At 40.0% G+C, this 19,697-nt stretch overlaps 1 protein-coding gene across 8 annotated transcripts in view; it reads right to left on the bottom strand.

Moving 5' to 3' along the window:
- trpm3 (transient receptor potential cation channel, subfamily M, member 3) overlaps positions 1–19,697 on the bottom strand; it is a 154,046-nt gene that overhangs the window by 38,863 nt on the left and 95,486 nt on the right. For all 8 annotated transcript variants that reach the window (XM_055011060.1, XM_055011056.1, XM_055011059.1 and 5 more), the window contains 2 exons: positions 10,525–10,699; positions 9,836–9,959 (listed from right to left, as the gene is read on the bottom strand). In XM_055011060.1, coding sequence (XP_054867035.1) covers positions 9,836–9,959; positions 10,525–10,699 — 299 coding nt within the window. The remainder of the gene's footprint in view (positions 1–9,835; positions 9,960–10,524; positions 10,700–19,697) is intronic.

The raw sequence follows: 19,697 nt of genomic DNA, 5'->3' as shown, positions 1-19,697 counted from the left end.
CACTGGCCTGTTACCCCCCACTTCTTCCCTGCATCGTTTGTCTACTTCCCCACTACTTCTCCATCCCTCTTCACTTCCTCCAATTACACCCCCAAGGTGACCCTGTGGATATGTGCTACCTGCTATCACAGAAGCTCTACAACTCAGAAGGCTGAGCAACATATCCTCTGTGACAATGCAAGGTTGCTACTTAATCTCAACAATCCCATAGAGAGCCATCAAAAAGTGTGTGCAAAAGGCAAATAGAAAGCGTCTCCCTCGTCTATTTTTATCGCCTGGTACATGAAAAGGTGCTCTCAAGTACTTACTGAGAGCAAACAAGTTTAGCGCAGTGCTAGACACAGCTTCAGTGTTTATTTTTTTTCTTTTTTTACTCATGGCATAAACTCACACAGCTGTTGTACATTCCAGCTGTCTTTTGACAAGAATAGAGGACAGGAGGGAATGATAAGAGGAGGGAGGCGAGTGGAGGCAGGATTGGGAGAGTAGACATGAAGCAGCAGGAGAGAGGAAGTGTTCGTAAAGCAAACACAATACAGAACAAAGGAGATCCATTGATGGCAAATTGAGGATGAATATATGAAATGAAAGGGGAAAAGCCAGTGCTATCTTTCTCGGTGTGACTGCTACTGCCGAAGGATTCCCGCATCTTCCAAGGCACTAAGCTACATGCTTGGAGGATCAGAAAACTGCTCTTCACACCCCAGTGAGCCAAGCTGATTGCAAAACATTCATCTTCATTTAATAGGCAAAGACCCCACTCATGCTAGCACATGTTCATACAAGACACATAGCACACACTCACACACATACATAAGTAGTATCTGGACCACATGCAGCTGTGCACGCTTTTATAGTCCACGCAGCATCTTCTGAAGCCCATACGTTAATAACAGTAGAAGCTCTGATCTGGCAGATCTCTGCTATTGGTTTCATCTGTGTGAATTTCTGTGTAAAATGCTTCGATGTGTATTTATTTTTGAGATAATCCAGCAGCCTTCAGTACAGCCACAAGAGAGGAAAGAGGGAAATAATTTTCTCTGTTCATGAAATTTTAAACTGATAAGCTGCCTTGCTGATGATCACCTAAGGAGCTGTCATTCCCTCTACCTGTCTTTGTTTGTGGCTGACTCTCTGTTCTACCTCATTTTCCCATTTGTCATTCACCCAAACCACATTTTTTAAAAATTTCTCCTACCCTCACTCATACCCTCCATCTGTCCCTCCCACTTTTCCTTCCTACTTCTCTCTCATGGTCCATTTAAGTCACTCTTCCACTCTCCTCGTCTTCCTCCTACTCGTTCTTAGTTTCTCTTGTCAGGAAGGCAGAGGAACATTGTGGGCTGGTGGTTCCTCCTCCATATTTAATCCGAATTAAACATATAAGGACAATTCTCCATTAATTATTTATACCAAGCTTGGAGATACTAGGACAATCATCGTGTACCTCCCTTCACAGAGGAAGAGCAGGAGGGGGAGGGGGAAAGAGTCACCAAACTCTCAATGAGACACTGGATGCACACATTTTGGGTGTGATAACATTTTAAGACATTGATTCACAGTTTGTTTGACATTCATATGAAATTGTTCCATCATAAGTTATGAGCATAAATAAAGAAAATAATCACCCTCATCATCCAAACTAACTAAAAAATATGTGGCATATGCTGTCCTATAGGATTCTCTTAACTATTATAATTATTATGAATTATTAAATAATAATTCATCATTCACAATACTTTACACTTATCACTGCTGTAAAAAACTCAATGCTCATCACGTTAGCATAGCCAGGCTTACATTGCAATTTGCGTACGACTCTGAAAATTACAGAAAGGTCCCATCTTCTCATCATGTCAAAGCAGCCATTAATGTTGGAACAATCATGAAAAAGCAAAAAAAAATGAGAATAACTGAGGGTGTATTACGGAGGTTGCAGCTAGATACACTACATTTGTGTTCGAACCTCTCGAAGTCTGATGGCAACAAATAACAGCAACGTTAAGCTGATGTCCTACCTGGGCAGTGGATTTCTCTCTGTTCTGTCTGTCCTGCTAACCTTAGTGGGCAGTGCATCTGTTCTCTATTAATGGCTTCCCTGCTTACAGCCACTTTCTGTGTTCTGTGACTTTGTGCCTGACAAAAATGAGTGAAATTCAGCTGTCTGATGTGTTTGATAAACATGAACGGACAATAGTGTTTACACAGATCAGCCACAACATTGAAATCTCTGGCAGGTGAAGTGAGCACCATATCAGTTATTCTGTTACAGTGAGGTGGGATACGTTGTATTTGGCAACAAGTGAATCGTCAGTTCTTCAAGTTGATGAGCTGGAAGCACAAAAAATAGGGAGCATAACGATCTGAGTGTCTCCGACAAGAACCAAATTGTGATGGCTATATGACTGGGTCAGAGCATCTCCAAAACAGCAGGTCTTGTGAGATGTCCAGGGTTCATCGATGTGCACGGTGAGCAAAGGCTGGCGTGTGTAGTTCACACAGAAGAGCTACTGTAGAACAAAAACTTCAATGCTGGCCATAACAGAAAGGTTTCAGAACACACAGTGCATCACAGCTTGCTGTGAAAGGGGCTGTGTAGCTCCAGGCAAGTCAAAGTGTCCATGCTGACCCCTGTCTGCAGTCAGCTCCTGCAATGGGCATGTGTGTCGGCGTGTGTCCCTTTCATGGAGAAGAGATGGCAGCTGCATGTAGAAGGCAAGCTGGTTGAACCAGTGTGATGCTCTAGGCAATGTTCTGCTGGGAAATCTTGGGTCCTGGCATTCATGTTGATGTTACTTTGACTCGCATTACCTATCTAATCATTGCTGCAGACCACATACACCCCTTCCATAGCAACAGTATCCCCACTGGTATGATGACATCGGCCTTCTTCAGCAGGATTTTTGCCACACAAAAAGTGTTTATGAATGATTTGAGAAACATGACAAACAATGTAAGGTGTTGAGTTGGCCTCTAAATTTCCCAGATCTCAGTCCAAATGAGAATCTGTGAGATGTGCTGGAAAAACGAGTTTGGTCCACATAGGCCCTACGTCACAACTTACACGACTTGAGGGAACTTCTGCTAATGTCTTTGTACTTGGTAACAATGGAGAACTTCAGAGGTCTTGCATGCTGTGATTGGTCAGAGCTGCTTTGGTGGCATGAAGTGGACCTACACAAATCTAGGCAGATGGTTTTAATGTTGTGGTTGTTCCGTGTTTACACTGCAGCTCAGGAAACAATAACAGCATTGCATGCAAACATGTGTTCATATGTGCGTGCTAAAATTGAAATTCATACTTTCCAACAGCAACCTCTGTGGGGACGAGTCTAGACAGTATATGACCCTAATGGCACTTCTCTTGGCAACCATCATTTTAAAAGACGGTGGGGAAAAAAATTGATTGGCATACACAATTGATTAAATACTGAATTTATAATGTTACTTTGCTGGGAATACCAGGAAATATAAATGCATATCTCATAACCATTAAAGATTCAGTCAAGCCATAACATGAATAGTATTTTATATTTAAAAATGTATTTAAAAAGTCTGGGAGATCCAGTTTGAATTGCCTGATGTATCATAATACTGTAGTGCTGAACTTCTTCTTAGACTGATGGATGGAAGTTAATTGTTTTGTAAAAAGACAAGATTGTATCGGGGACCCTTAGTAGAATTTTACTTTTGGGTGTCAGGACCAGCTCTGCACATTAGTCACTGAGTATCTTTGCAATCATTTACCCTCTGCTGTTCTTCCAACATAGAACATAATAATCTGTCATCTACCAGAAACGACTTTTTATAGGGAAATGAGCTTGCAACACTCCAAATAAAGGCTTAAAGAAGCTATTTGAAAGTATTGTTTGAAGCTGCAAAGAGAAGCGCTTTATAATTTCCTGCCTTCCAAAACCACAGCAATGTAATGCTATGATTATACACGATAAAACTCATCATGCAGCATCTCGAAATGGCAATGTAAAAGCAAAAAATGGCCAGGAGGCTTGAATAATACTGCATGTGCCACTTCTTGTAAAACAAATACAAAACACAGATGGTACATAAATACTTATAAATTTCAGTAAGCGCACATTAAGAATTGCAGGTTTAATGGCTCTTTATAGAAAGCATAAACAGCCCTGAGAGTGATAAACAAAGCAGGGGCAACGAGGAAATAAGTGAAGCACATAATGTCTACATGAATAAACCAACATCCTGAGAATAGGGAAAAAGCAAGACACAGCCTTCCTTTAATCTTCCTTCTTCTCTTCACTTGCCCCTTAAGTGGCCACACACACTCTCTCTCTCTCTCTCTCACACACACACACACACACACACACACTGTCATACATTATCCCAGTCAGTCACCTTTAGTCCATCTCTTTTCCTCCGACTCTTTGGCTTCACTGCCGCAGAGCCAAAAAAAATGAAAGCACAGGCATTCTGGCACAGAGACAAAGAGACTCACACTCTCATTCTCTCTCTCTCACACACACACACTTACCCCTTTCAGACTGATGCACTGAGTCAGGATGACCGGCATTTGCTGCCACTGTGAATGAGCCAACATATATTATCTAACCTGGTATTGTGACCTGGCTCAAGACCTGGGTGTTAAAACAACAGACATCAAGGCTTTGGTGTGTAAGCATCAACCCAGGTAGTTAATTCATTGAAGGATACGCTGGACAGTCTGTTCACAGTGTAAGGAGACATTTCTACCTTGCCATGCAAGTGGTGGCCACAAACAAGTCAGGAGTCTGCTGCTGCAGACGCCACATGGTGACATAAGTAAGGGTCAGAAAAACATATGTTCCCCCCAGTGTGAGAGCTACCTTCACAAAGCAGAACAGGAATATTTGAAATCCAAAAGCAATTTTATCTGGTCATCAAAAACAATAATTTGAGTAGCTTTGATTCATGTTATATGTAGCTAAGGGAAAAAGAAGTCCTTTAGACCATTAATCAGAGGAGGTCAGATTCTGAGAAAAGAACTAGTGGGCTTTGCTAAATCATTTTTAAACCTATTAAGACTTGAGGAAACTGTCCCTTCAGTCTCACACACACACACACACACTGCACACTCATGACTCACTGACACAGTGTTCGTAGAAGGTGTAAAATGAGCAGCATGTTAGCGGAGCAGCAGCAGCAACTCTCATGCTCTGTTCGTGTCTACACTAAATATGATCAGACACAGTATTGAGTTGTATGTCACTTACAGTTTGGACAACACGCAATCCTTGTAGCTATATATGTGTACAACACAGGAAAAAAGACCTGGAGAGTAAAACTGCACTTGAGGTCGTGTTAGCAGCAGGTTAATCGTGAGCCATTATGCCATCTGTGTAGACAGCTGGACAGACTAAAATAGGAGACTATCTGTTCTGACAGATGTGCACAAGGTGGACAACAGAATAATGCAGCTGAAACACTTTATGTGCCGTGAGCGCGAGCTGGAGCCGATAGCCCGTATGATGCCTATTAGCCTGATATATCAGAGTGCTGAAATCACCTCAGTAAGAACAGGGATGGGATAATGGTTCACTTGGCAGAGCTGGTTCTTTCACTTCACAAGATTTGTTCTTTTAATCACTCAGTTGTTCACTCTGCTTCTTGCTCACCACGATTTTATATCACGAAGGCTCCCACTTGGCTGTTTCTGTTCTTTAGTGAGCCCACCTTCTTTCTCTCAGTCATCGTTCAGTACACTCAGTGCCTAGAAGCCCCTTCAGCCCTCATCGTTAATCCCAGCTCCCTGCTCAGCTCCAATTATGTCCCCAATGTGTCAGAAACTTTGTTTATTTTCACACAACAGATATCTGTTTCACAAACAGGCCTCTTTTTCCCACCCTTTAATTAAATCCTTCATAATCTTATAATCATACACACTCCCATACACGGGAAAAATTCACCAAAAAAGATAAAAATCCATTCATTTCTCTTGCAACATTTCTCACTCTAATAACACATTGCTATGCTTGGATATAACCTCTGCTGTAGCCAACAGAAGTACAACAACCCAATAAAGCAATGCTCCAAACAATGCTAATAATAAAACTCCTTTTTGGTTAAATATAGCTTCACTTGTAAAATTCACACACCAGAAGAACATTAAAAACGCAGTGAGAAATGATATATCAGGCTTCCCTAGAGTCTCTAATTTAAGGATAGGTTTCAGGTAGCATTAGTTTGTTCACTGCTTCCATGTTTCTTCTTTCAGCTCAGTCTGTTCTTCCTGTTTGATTGCAGCTCCCAGTCTAATCAGTCAGTCTCATCAGTCTCGGTCACTCAGTCAGTCAGTGAACAAATGATCAGGGAAGCGTTTGGCTCTGACTGTCCTCTCTCTGGCTCAGTTAGTCAATACAGGCAGGGGCACATCATGGCATTGCCAACATGCTGCTTTCTCACTGGCCATTTGGTGAAATGTGATACAAGGTGTGAAGAAGACGGAGATCCGTCCTTGTAGAGATCTGTTCTTAACAGTTTGTTCAGGTCTGAATGTAACATCCCTATAATAGAGAGGCAGAAAGGTGGCAGACAGCAGAGATGACGCCTCTATTTCTCGCTTCTCCAACAATTATAATTAACAAATAGCTTTGGATTTTTGAGAGTCTCTGCATGAAACCGGGATTCTAATGACTGCAGCATGTGTCCTTAGAGAAAAGAATGACGTTTTTATGGAAGATACCCAAGTAATGGGATTGCTGCTACTGAATTATTAGAGTTTGCTAATAAAAGTTTTATGTCTCTGATAAATGCTTTATGGCATTGTTAAGGTTATAAACCAAACAATAGTATTATCATACACACAAAACCAGGAGCTGAATCCTTAAAATAATGTTCTAAAACACTGCTGGATTTACCTGCACCGGAGATGTATCAAATATGCAACATTTACAAGCAAACTGCTACACTCCATTACTTCAACTCGAAGGCAGTGTAGAAATAGGAAGACTGATCTGTCATGGCTAACTTTCACCATTTTTAAACTCACAACCTAATTGGTCTGCAATGCAAATACGGTAATGTAAACGTGAAGTTTGGTCGTGGACCGAGAATGTCGGCAAGCCATACTTTTGGTGCTCAGTTTCAATATGGCAGTGGTAATAATTTTGAAAGTTGAGAGTGCAGCAGCATGAGATTATCAGGGTTGTACAGCTGCTCCTGCTGAATGATTCACACCCCATTGTTCTGCTCCGGTGTATTGTGTTCAGGAGATCCGTCAATGTGAACATCAGTCTGCCACTGGAACCCCACTGAGAGTGCAGTCAATCCACTTACACGCTGCGCAGCCTCAACCAAAGCTGGGATCTATGCAAGATACGATGTTTACTATGTGTGTGCATGTGCAGCCTGTGTGTGGCTCATGACTCACTCTGTTATGATTATTGTAATACGTGAAACACAAAATTAAATGATTAAACATTGAAGACATAGTGAATACCTGGTTGAGTCATCCCAAACACACTAGTCGTTGTCTTACAAGATTAGGTGTGTGTGCGTGTGTGTGTGTGTGTGTGTGTGTGTGCTACTATTTACAAATTTATTTGCAAAATGCCACCATGGGCCAGCAGCACCAAAAGTCACTGATCTGGCAAATATTCCGTCGCTTACACAACTTGTAGTACACGATGTTCAAAGAGAGTTGGGGCAGGAGCAATCAAGTAGTAAATAAGTTAGTGTTGCTGCAGTGCTAAGATACAGTAAAAGCTGCAAGCTGGGGTCTTTTTTATCCTTTTTTTTTTTGCATCCCAGAGAATGCATCACAGTTTCATGTCGTGAGTAAGTTGCTGTGGTACAATTTCACTCTCAGTGTGTGTGAAGATAAACTGAGCCTTAAACACAAACATGATCATCTTTTCATCACTTCAGAGAAAATTACATTGAATCTCGTTTAATTCTAGTGATTGTACTATACGTCTATAAGCATGTAATTCCAGAAGAGCTGGTGGAAGAATAATATTAACCTTAGAATCACTATAGATGTAGACATTTAAGTCTATGTTATCATATGTGTGTTCATTTATGGGGAACGTTTGGTCCTGGAAGGACTGTAAAGTTCCAGATAGCTGTTGTAATAAATGTTAAATAAGGGAATATCCCGACCTATAAAACAACATTTTTACAGCTAACACTGCTAAATCACTACACTGTACCAGCTACTTTGCTATAGTTCACGTCCAAGGTCACCATTATCCTTTCCTTCATTGAAGTATCTGAAAATATATAAAATATATATCATTTAAGCAGCAAGATAAGTGTACAGTTTAGGTTGTTACTAGTCTGGTCTGAATTTGTACCTGTTTAATCCTCGGCAGCGTCTTGATTTCCACATGACATAGTGTATTCTCAACAACATAACCATTAAACCATGTAGGTTAGCCTGTAACAGCCATTTCACCATAGAAGGTCAAAAATGTTCACTGTTAAATCAGTACCGGTAGTCATTTTTTATGTCCATTGCTTTTGAGAAAGAACTGAGCTATGAAGATTCACTTAGCAAAAGTAGACAACTCGTTGCTGTATGGTGACAACACACTCTCCCAAGTGAGTAAATCAGCTGCTGCACATACACCTCTAACCTCATCCTGCACAGCCTGATCAATGTCTACAGTGTGATGGTCGAGCTACACTCATTATTATTCTTCTGTAGGGGAAACAGCAACACAGTTGTCTGAGGTGGCATTAAGCCTGGAATGCAGTGACGGTGCCCATAGAAAATGATATCGGAAGGCATTTGTTTGGGTGGAACATATTTCTAAAATGAAGCCAGTGAGCAAAGATGCAAGAAAGTCCACGTTAGGCAGCAAATGTTGTAATTATTTTTTGCAAACCTTTAAATCATTCAGAGGAAGAACCCAGAAAACCAGCCTTACTGCACTTTGTCAAAACTCGTCTTTTTCAGTGTGTAGTTTCCTAACAGGAAGGGTATTGTTGTTTCCCTTAGCGAAGGGATTTTGGAAAATGGTAACAAGCAGATAGCAGACGGGAGGAGAATGCTGCATTAAATACATAATCATACTCTCAGTCTACATCTTGGGAGTCAGACTACCCCTAATATTTACTGAAAAATAACTAAATTCTAACCTTAAACCTCACAAAAATGCATGTTTTATTTTGGGGACTTGCTTTTGTCCCCAAAGGAGAAGTGAGTCCCCACAGTGTGACTATGTAAAGAGATGCACACCTAAACACACATCCCCTCTACACACAGTGTTTAACAGCATTAATAAGAGGTTCATTTTATATGACTGACAGCGCTCTAAAGGGACAAAAAGTCCTCCCCAGGAAGAGTCACACACATCCCTCTGCCCAGGGGAGAGGGATGTGTGTGACTGTCTTGCTTGACAAGACGTGAGTCTTGACTTAAACAAAGCCAAAGGGGCACAGACTCAAGGTGGAGGCCATTTGGTCCTGAATGTCATTTGAATACATTTACATCTGCTTAACATTGCATGTCATACATTAAAGATGTAGTAATAATTGCTTCAATGAACGTTTCATGATGAGAAAGCTTCATTTTACAAATCCATCTTGTTTTTTCTACGTGTATTGTTCATTTCAGGGTTTCTTCACACACCAGAGACATCAAAGCTTAAGTGAGTGGTGATATTGGTGTTATTCGTGGTTTAATAGTCTGTCTGGGCATGTGTGTCTCTGTTTGACTTTTTTCAATGCTTAAATGTTTCATAAACGTACTGCACATTATCTTCCTCTTTCTGCATTTGCACCTATATGTATGTGTGCAAATGTGTTGTAAGTGTGTGTATTTCTAGCAATGTGTATGTGCACACAATGAAGAGTGTGTCTGTAAGAGAAAATGACTCACAAGTTCCTTCTTCTTCATGCACTCCATGAGAATGATGAACAGATGCTGGGCCTGTGTGCGACTGTAGGTGAAAGTCTTCTGGATGGTCACCAGCAACTGGTCTCTTAGAGACTCATTAATTATGCTGCCGAGGAAGAGATGAATAGGAAGAGAGAGTGTCAGGCGTGGGGTCAGATAGAGGTAAAGAGAGGAATATGGTGACAGAGAAACGGGCAAATTGGATTTGTTTGTTGGTAAGTGGATCCAAGGTTGGCAGGGACTCTACTATCTCTGAGTCCTTGGTGAGATGTGAATTTGCAAGTTTACCTTCATCTGCATTTGGATGTATGAGACTTTAAAAACAATCCTGGATTTATGTGAGAAATATAACCAAAAATATTTAACAAGGTAATGCACTGATGTATCCACAAACATTCAAGTTTTGATTCTAATACCGTATCTTTTTTCCTCAAAATGTTTAACTGTAGAATTATACTTGTAGGGCACAGCAAACCATTAAATAAAATTGCTTTCTTGCTAAGTTTTTTCAGCATTCTTGAGTGCTTATAAACATACATGACAGCTGTTGGATGCTCTGACTGCAAATGGTCCCTGAAAATCTCCAGTGTAGCACCTTTTCCAGACTTTATAAAATATGCATAAATGTTTGTCCTTGGATTACGGCATAATGTGCACATGTGACTGCATACCCTCCCTCCTCAGAGTATTTGTGTCCAAAGGCCAAGATGTCTGAGGCTCTGCCGCTGCCGTCACACACCACCACAGGGACTGGAGGAGTGTCCCTGAGGTACTCCAGCACTATGGAGATCACATTAGGGCCTCCCTCTACGATAAGAGCCACCACCGGTACACCCTGACCGATACCTGCACAGGAAAACAAGTGGGAGCAGGAGAAACCGAGGGAGCAGAGGGGAAAATGGGGGAAAACAACACGGAAAAGGAGACAGAAATGTTAAGAGGAGAGGAAGAAGGGAGTTAAGGGAAGAAGAAAAAACAGAAGTGATGAAAAGGCTTCTGACATCAGCAATACCGGATCCATAAAAAGAAAAAGTGTTCTAAAATTGTTAAAAAAAGGGTATAAATTTGACACCTGCGATGTCACATGACTCTTGTCAAGACGCTTTCTAATTTTGGAGGAGAGGTTTTATAAAAAGCAGCTGTACCAAAAATATCCAGCCCACTTTGTGCTCTGTGCTCTCTTTCATGGAGACGTGTGTCTGTGTATTCATCCAGCTGTCTTCATGAGAACTAGTTTGAGCTTTAGACCATTGGAGGACGCCGTTTTGGAGAAAGTGAGGACATTTCGGCTCATGCTGAACTTTTTACACCCCTGTAAAGAGCTGTTTGAGGGTTAAAATGTGGGTCTGGGGTAAAATTTAGGTTGAGTTGTGAGGGTTAAAGTTTGGGTGAGAGGTGAGTGTCATTCAATGTGCTCACAGAGGTAGTCATACAAATTAATGTATCTGCACGAGAAAAAGTGAAGCAAGAGAAAGTTTCACACAAAATGCCTCCTTTCTGCTAATCACAGACTATTCAGGGTAATTATGCATAATTAGCAGGTGGGTTTTCTGTACATGGTGAGACTACACATAGAGAAACTGTACATTTGAAGATTTGATTTGAAGATTTGAGTTATTCCTTTTTGTTGCTTCAGTTTCTAGTTTCCTCTCTGTATTTTATTTCTCATTAGACCACCGAACATCACCATAAACCACCATAAACCCTTTGAACCCCAGAGTCCCAGTCTCTCTTACCCCCCTCATGTTCTTTCTCTTTTTAGTGGTCTCAGTCTAATATCTGAAACTCCTTCTCCCCTAAATCCTGCTCTATGTCTCACTTTCTGTCTTTCTCTCTGAATTTTTTTCTTCCTGTACCCACTACATTCTCATCCTCTCCCTCCCGCTCTGGTTCATGTGGCTGTGTCTCATGCTGGGTGTTTTGACTCTTCTAATTCAAAAGCCGTGTAACTGCCTGATCTTCTCCGCCCTGCACCCTCATCCTGGTCTGCATAATTTACGGAGGAGAAAGCACGGTCTGTCTCTCAAACACGCAGGCAGACGTGCACATACAAATGCGTGCGTACGTACTGTACGCACACACTCACACAAACACAAGCACACGCACGTATTGGGGAGCGTAGCCACTATTACGCTTTGCCTCTCACAGCTTTGTGCGGCCTTGCAACAGGGACAGTTACATAAGGAGAATATTTTAGGGGCCTTGCCTACTTCAAAGAGGTAAAACGTCACTGTGCCACAACACATCACACGACCATACATCAACAGAGCAGGATGTGAGACAAGAGCAGACTAATGACTTGCGTTTTGCATCTGATTCTTCAATTTCTTTCCGATGACTATTTCTGTTGTCACCTGTGCTTGTGTGCACGTGTGAGCTTGCGGTTGTGTTAGATCGAGCATTGATATTGATGACTAGTGAGCTTCGGAAGCAACATCGGAGTATCTAAAGTAGATTATTGTTCAACTGAAACCCACCGAGGAGCAGATGAGGAGGGGAAAGCACAGCTGTGTCATGGCTAATTGGTATGAGGAAATTCTGCTCGTGTGCACACAAACACACACACACACACACACAGACCTACACAGACACACACTTACACTCACACAAACACAGATATAAAGACACACACACATAAACAAACCACAAATGAAATAAAATTCTCTTTTGCATGACTTGTCCAATACAGCAGGCAAATTTTAGGATGGCTTTTGACCTCCTCTACACAGTGTTTTTCTCTTAATTAGCTACAGCCTTAACTACTGTATTTATTCCTGTCGGAACCTGGATGTTTGCGTTGTCAAAACTCTTCACACAGTGAAAACAACAGAAAACATCATGGATGAAAGCATAGATTACTTTTCATTGGTTTCATGAAAAACTCTGTATAGTCACACATTTGTTTTGTATCTGTTTATGTACATACTATTGTAAAAACTGCTAAATCTACGTAGATCTCAAAACATGCAACATGCAACATCTGCATCCAAAAAAAATTTTTTTTTTTCAATTGCAAAAAATTAAGAGCAATAAAGCAACACTCAGCAACTTATTTAATTCCTTTAGGTCATCCAGAACATTTTGTGACTGTATGAGATGACAAGCTGTTTCACCATTTTCCTCCAGTAACAGAGTGGTTTACAGCCTGTTTCCCAGGATAGTCTAAGCTCTTCATCCACCTTACTTTCCATTGCCCAACCCCACAGAGGAAGGCCTTTCCTCATGAAAGTGCAAAGGTTTATGACTACCAGCTACATGATCAGATCTCTCTCCTGGAGGCAATGAATCCAGGATGTTTGGACATATCTGCAGAGGACAGCAAATCGCAGAAGGACGGATCAGGCATGTAAAAAGATGTTTATTTCCAGAGAGGACACACTGTAAGCTGTGATGTTGATGAGAACATGTGGCCAGGATTAAGTAGCAATGTGGAAATTCTGTATATGTAGCTATCCTCTACGTGAGTGAATATGTCTGGTTCTATATTGAAATACTGGAATTAGATTTGAGTAAAAGATATGCCTTTGTTTTTATTGTTTTTTTTTTTTGCTGGAATATATCTCAGTTTGTGACAAACAGATCAATAAATACATACTTGCACATGCATAAAGAGACATCACTGTGTAGTATTCCAGAGCAACACACAGAGAATCCAGAGACCCTTTCCCATAGCTGTAAATTTGGTAAGAAACCATTTCAGAACACAGCTAACCCAAAACTCACATCCAAATGGAACATCTGCAGAGCTGATTTTTCCTTTAAAACGACCACTCTCTCCTACCTCGACTCGAATCTGATAAGGGTCATAAAGTGCCAATTGTGAGAATAACCACACCTCTGGAGAAGAGGAGATAGCATTCTTCACTGTGACCTCCTGAGCTTTTGTCTCTCCCGAATGCCCAGACCTTTCTTTCCAACAATGAACTGAACAGTTTTAAATCCGCAAAATAAAGAAATTCAGCATCACTGGAGTGATGATCCCAGCATCTGGATTCAATCTATGATACCAGGTAGATCAGGACCAGGATTGAAGTATCATATCTGAAGTGTTTGTGGAAGATGCACACACAAACATCCCCCTTCTCTCTGTCACTGCATAAAAAGACACAGAGACTCTTATTCCAAGCATATACTGTATACAGACTTCTTAAGTCTTATTTTTCTTGTGATTGAATACATATGCTTGTTTTCTTCATTATATCAGAAGTTTACTTTCATGTACCCTGCAATTCCACAGTTTGTATGGACATTTACACTTTTTATATTATCTCAGGAACAGTACAAGATAAACATATTATGTTTGATATTGTTTTAATCACCTATTCAGTGGTATTTCAGATCTGGGATCATCATAAATATTTAACAATCGGAATTGTACATTTAAGAAATGAACTAAAAGTAAGGTATAAAGGTATCTGGCCTCTGACCTCTACTGGACAGTGAAGCTTAACACCACCTCTTGGGAGGAACACATCCATGATTGGTTAGATGCTGATGTGAATTTGGCTCCAAAACTTTCTGTTAAAGAGAGTCACAGGAATGCAACGGGGGCTCTTTCATGATGGCTTAAAACGATGGCATGAACTAACAAAGGCTTAAAACTAGGCTTTCAACAAAGGCTAAAAACTGGGTTCTTTTATGATGGCTTAAAGAAATGTGTGACTTAACTTTAAACTAGGGCTTACTAAAGTATTTTTCCACACCTTTTTCATACAATTGTTCAGGATTCTTTCCTATAATTTCAGCTGGACTATGTTTTCCTATGTTTACTTAAAGTTGGATTTCTCAAGTTAACTTTAATAATGCAACAGCGAGAATATTTTCTTCACAAGTATAAGCATCAACTCTTAGCGTTTTAACTTTGGCACACTTGTGCAACACAAACCTGCCAAAGTTCCTCCTTGTCTCTGCGTTCCTGAACCGACTCATCCAGCAGATCATCACAGCTTCACATCCTGCAGCAACCTCCCTCTCACTAATACAAAGGCTACACAAGTATCATTTTCCTTCTGCTAAATGGGTGAATTTACAAATTACAATTGGTTTTCCAGTTCTAGAGTGACTCTAAATTCATCAGCTTTCTACCAAATGATTCCATTGAAGGTCACAGTTAATTAGTGTACCAGCATTCATTCATTCACTGTCTGTTGTTTGTTATATCATTGTTGTTCATTGCTTGTTTGTAGTATTAGTTAATAAATGTTTCAATATCATTGCCGTCAGTTCTGTGTATTTCTTTGCTGGGAACTGGAGGTCAATGAAATCAGAGTTTGCGACCTTTGATTATGAGACTGATCAATACAAGTAGATTTGATAAATTCATGATTCTTGAACCTGAAATATTCTTGATAAAGGTCTCTCAGGTGTCCTGGATTAAATATCTGATAAACGAGTGTAATTCTAATCATAAAGTGTAGCTTCTACAATTATGTGGCATTAGGCTACACATTTTTGCTAGATAAAATTATATTTTCATGTATGAGGCTATTTCCGGTACAAATGACAACAATGTCACATAATCTAAAGCTACCTGTTGCACATTTTCTTAGAACATTATGTTCATAAAAGAGTTTATCCTGAGATGTGCATTTGGATCTATTAGCGCATTCTGGAGCATTAAAAAACTACAGAACTGTCCAGAGCTGTTCCTGGAGGCTCGTGTTGGAAGTGAAGCCTTAAACGTGTTGATTTTCTGGCAAACTTTTTTTTTTTTTAAATTTAATAATTTAGAAAGCTGAGAGTCCCTTGAATTATTTCATCTCTTGAGGCGGATTTTGAGTTCTGATCTCTCCCTTTACATGAAATAAAACACTAAGTATTTGAAAGGATGCTGTGTGGCTACATGAGTTGGCAGAAGAATACCTTTTGTTCTAAATGGACATTTAAGAGCTGGAGAGCTAATGTCTCAACGAACATTCAATGAAGATGCAATCCTTCTGACTAAAGTGTTTACCCCACCAAGACTTGTACAGTGAACTGTCCTAAATGTGCATTTTTTAAATTTTTTTTCTCACTTCTTCTTTGCTTCTTTCTCTTTCTGTCTAAACTTTACAGTGTTTTGTTTGCTAAGCCAAGACTAAAGAGGGACTAACTTTTCATTAATGAAGGAAGATTATAAAACTCAGTGAGAGAAACCCTTGGGCATTTTTTTCCATCTAATTCTGATGATAATATTTCAGTTAATCTATATTTACTGATATCTAAGTAAGTAAAAATGTAAAACAGTACTATAGGTCAATTTGAAATCAAATTGTTCCATGATGTTTTGTATTACTGATGTTTCTCATTGGATTTTGATCTGTGACATGATACTCAAAATAAACAGTGAAATCAATCATACGCATCCTATCAATATATACAGCATTATTTAAAAAAATAGATCTATTTTTTTCATATATATATAGATATATATACAATATACTGCATGTAGACAATATATTCTACACCCTGTCTTAATGTGTTCAGCCTTTCCACTCCCTCTTCCTGCACCAAACTGTATCCACACACATTCTCCAACACATCAGATAACATAATGGTCAACGTCCTTCCCTCTCTCCCTGCCTCCCCCGTCCCTCATATATCATCCATAGTTTTTACCCAGCGCCCACACGATATCTCACAGGGGGGAAGTTACCCTGAAAACGTGTGAAAAGGCCGAGCCAGAAGAAGAAGCAGAGACGTGGTCAAAGGCTGCAGTTTTCTAAATGCATCCATCCAGGAGACGAGGAAGTAACGAGGAACAGAAGGAATTAGGGAGGGAAAGAGGAGCATGTAAGCGAGACACACATAACATGCTTAAATGGTCCTAATTAAGGATCCAGCAATGAGTCATCCTCTGTGTGTGTGTGTGTGTGTGTGTGTGTGTGTGTGTGTGTGTGTGTGTGTGCGTGTGCGTGTGCCTGTGCGTGTGCATGTGTGCGTGGGATTGTGCTGGTGTCTGCGAGTTTGTCCTTGTATGTGTCAAATTAGTATCAGCATGACTGGAGGAGGTGTGCTACAGTATGTGGGTCCTTGTCTTCACCCCCCCCACCCTCCACCACCAAAAATAATAATAATAAAAAAAACACCTTTCAAACACAAAAATACACACCAATATCCTAAAAACTACTAAAGCGGACACAAAACATCCGATCTGTGATGTCAACATGACTCGATAGACTGCAGAACAAAAGGTCAGAGTGCGCGGTACATTAAAAGGGCACAGCTTTTCTCAGACCTTACTTCTCAGTCACGTTGTCACGCTGAAATATCCCGCTGTTTCTGACCTACTCAAAGGAATTCAGATTGAATCAGTCGGTCGGCACCACCTGTTTTCCCAGTAATATGAGTCAAGTTTTAGAATTACTCACGCTGACTGGACCATTGATCACGAATGGTGTCAGGAAAAATAAAAACTGTGAAACTGGGGTTAACTCTTACAAGCCTACATAGACTAAGAAATACTTGGATATATTTTTGCCCTGGTGGAATATACTGTAAACTCAACATCTTGCATTATCTTTGTGTAAGCACAGTAAGACATACATTGCATGATGTTACACTTTGGCATGCTTGTGACACCCAGCACTGCTAGCAAGCCTCTGTTCCTGTATCATGTGTTTACATGCACCATAATTTGGCAATGGCTGTTGACTGGCAAAGACACCATTTAATGGGGTCAGAAAGCTCATCAGCATCATAAATGGTTCACCATATTTCATGTTTTGTGCAATATGCTCATATAAACCATGAATATTAGCTTTGACTTTTCAGGGTTTAAGGATTTTTTCCTGATTGATTTGTGTGTTAACTTGTGTACATACTTCTATGAGAGCTTTGTCCATTATAAAATCAGAATGCACTGTGTGTTCATGAATTATTGACATCTACTGAAGGAATGATGAGCCTACAAAGTCAAACTAAATCATTATGACTTCAGATGGTACGTGGCTAATCAGATTAGATATTAGAGATGCCAAAATCACTAACTGAAAACAGAGAAACTGATATTTAACTGGACAGACCACTTTGAGAGCATTCATTCTAGCCTGACAAGGTACAGGTGTAAATGTGTCTGTCTCTTAAAGTTGCATATATTTTACACCTCACAGGTACGTCTACATCAGTAAGTCTTTGGAAACAGCCACTTACAGGGTCGGTACCCTGTGATAATGGCAGCTCATGTTACAGCAACAACAAAAAAAATAATTCTGGTGAGTTTTACTCTATTGTGTAGAGTTGTTAGCTGTTGTGCAATGCAACAGTTTATTTTGTGCTTACCCTTATTTTCTTGGTTACATCTAGCTACATCTTGGTTTTAGTGTAGTCCATGTAAACCAAGATGTAAATGAATGTGCATTAAAACACTATTCAATTACAAGTCATGTGAAATGACAGGTATAAACAGGGTTTTAGTTTCCAACTTTTAACCTACTTCTGATATGAGACAAATGAATTCTGACTTTTCCTTACCAAAACATTTTGGATTCAGCTCATGTGATTTTGCTACTGCAACTAATGAGATATATTTCTACTCAGCACTGGTTTTAAATGATCCGTAAAACCAACAGTAAGTATGTCAACAGTAACTTTCTAATACCATTAGAAAGAAAAATATATCACAGAGGACAATTTATGGCACAATACATACTTTATGGCTTATTTTGGTGATGATACTTCTGTATTTTTACTTAAGTAGGATTTAGAAAGCAAAAGAAATACTTGCAATGGGGTATTCTGAAAATGCTCTTTTGCCAAATGCAACCACTTTGCCACTGCCAAAGAATGAATTATTATAAACGTTCCTAAAGAGTTTGTAAGATATTTGTGAAGTAATAATTTGGCAAAATATGAAATGAATATGACAGGAAGCAATAGATATAGAAAATGAATGGAATAAATGTTTTTTATCTTGTGCCTATGCCATCTACCAGGATGTTCTGACCTTCTCGTCACTCTTTGTGGCCACTCCAAAAGGCATTTACCACATTTTACACTACTGATCATGCCTTAAAATTCTTTCCACACCACGTAACATGTTCTCATCCATACACATCCATCCTCTACCTGGAACCACACCTGCAGCAAGTCTTGTATCTAACTCACCACTGACTCTGTTATCTCTCCACCACAGGGTTGAACACTCTGGCAGTTCCTGTTTATCATTTTGACATGTTTTTTGCATCCATTTACGCATGAACACACCTCACCCCCAATGACTTCAATTGTCCCCAACCTGTCTCTGCATACCCACGTGCCTGCAAATATTTCCTCTACAGAGCCACAGATTCAAACAGTGATCAATGCAGCATTGACCGGATGGCCTTCTGAAAATCTAGTATTAATATATGATTGAGGCTTGAATAAACTTGTAAACATTTCAATGACATTTGAATAGTAATATCTGAACAGCATAATTCCATGCTTTAGAACATAATACGTTTCCTGCTATTAGTGGGGTATTCGATGGGTCACATCCCCACTCAGTAAAGGGTTTCATTTCTAAGCATGATTTTCATAATAAGAGACTGCAGCTGTATGACATATCACAGAACAATAGCTACGAAGTGATTACACACATGGACAGTGTAAAGAATGAGTGATATTATTAACTATAATGGAAAAATCAAGATTTGTCCAAGCATTTACAGTGCTTGAAAGAGGAGAACAACCCTCTTGACTTTCCAGGTAGCATAGCTTACTATAATTTCTTCTGTATGTGCTGTTCCGTGGTGGAGGTCACAATGTCACGGCTAATCTGCAACGCAAGGCCTTATGGCTCCTGGATTCAATTACCACAGCCACTTCTTTTTCTTATGCTGTGATTAATGAAACCACAGCTATAGGAGGGTCAGTGAAGGTTACG

Source organism: Amphiprion ocellaris, chromosome 6 (genome assembly GCF_022539595.1).
Source record: "Amphiprion ocellaris isolate individual 3 ecotype Okinawa chromosome 6, ASM2253959v1, whole genome shotgun sequence".
Classification (NCBI taxonomy): domain Eukaryota; kingdom Metazoa; phylum Chordata; class Actinopteri; family Pomacentridae; genus Amphiprion; species Amphiprion ocellaris.
Note: the sequence above shows the minus strand (reverse complement) of the source record. Positions and strands in the feature narration are given on the sequence as shown.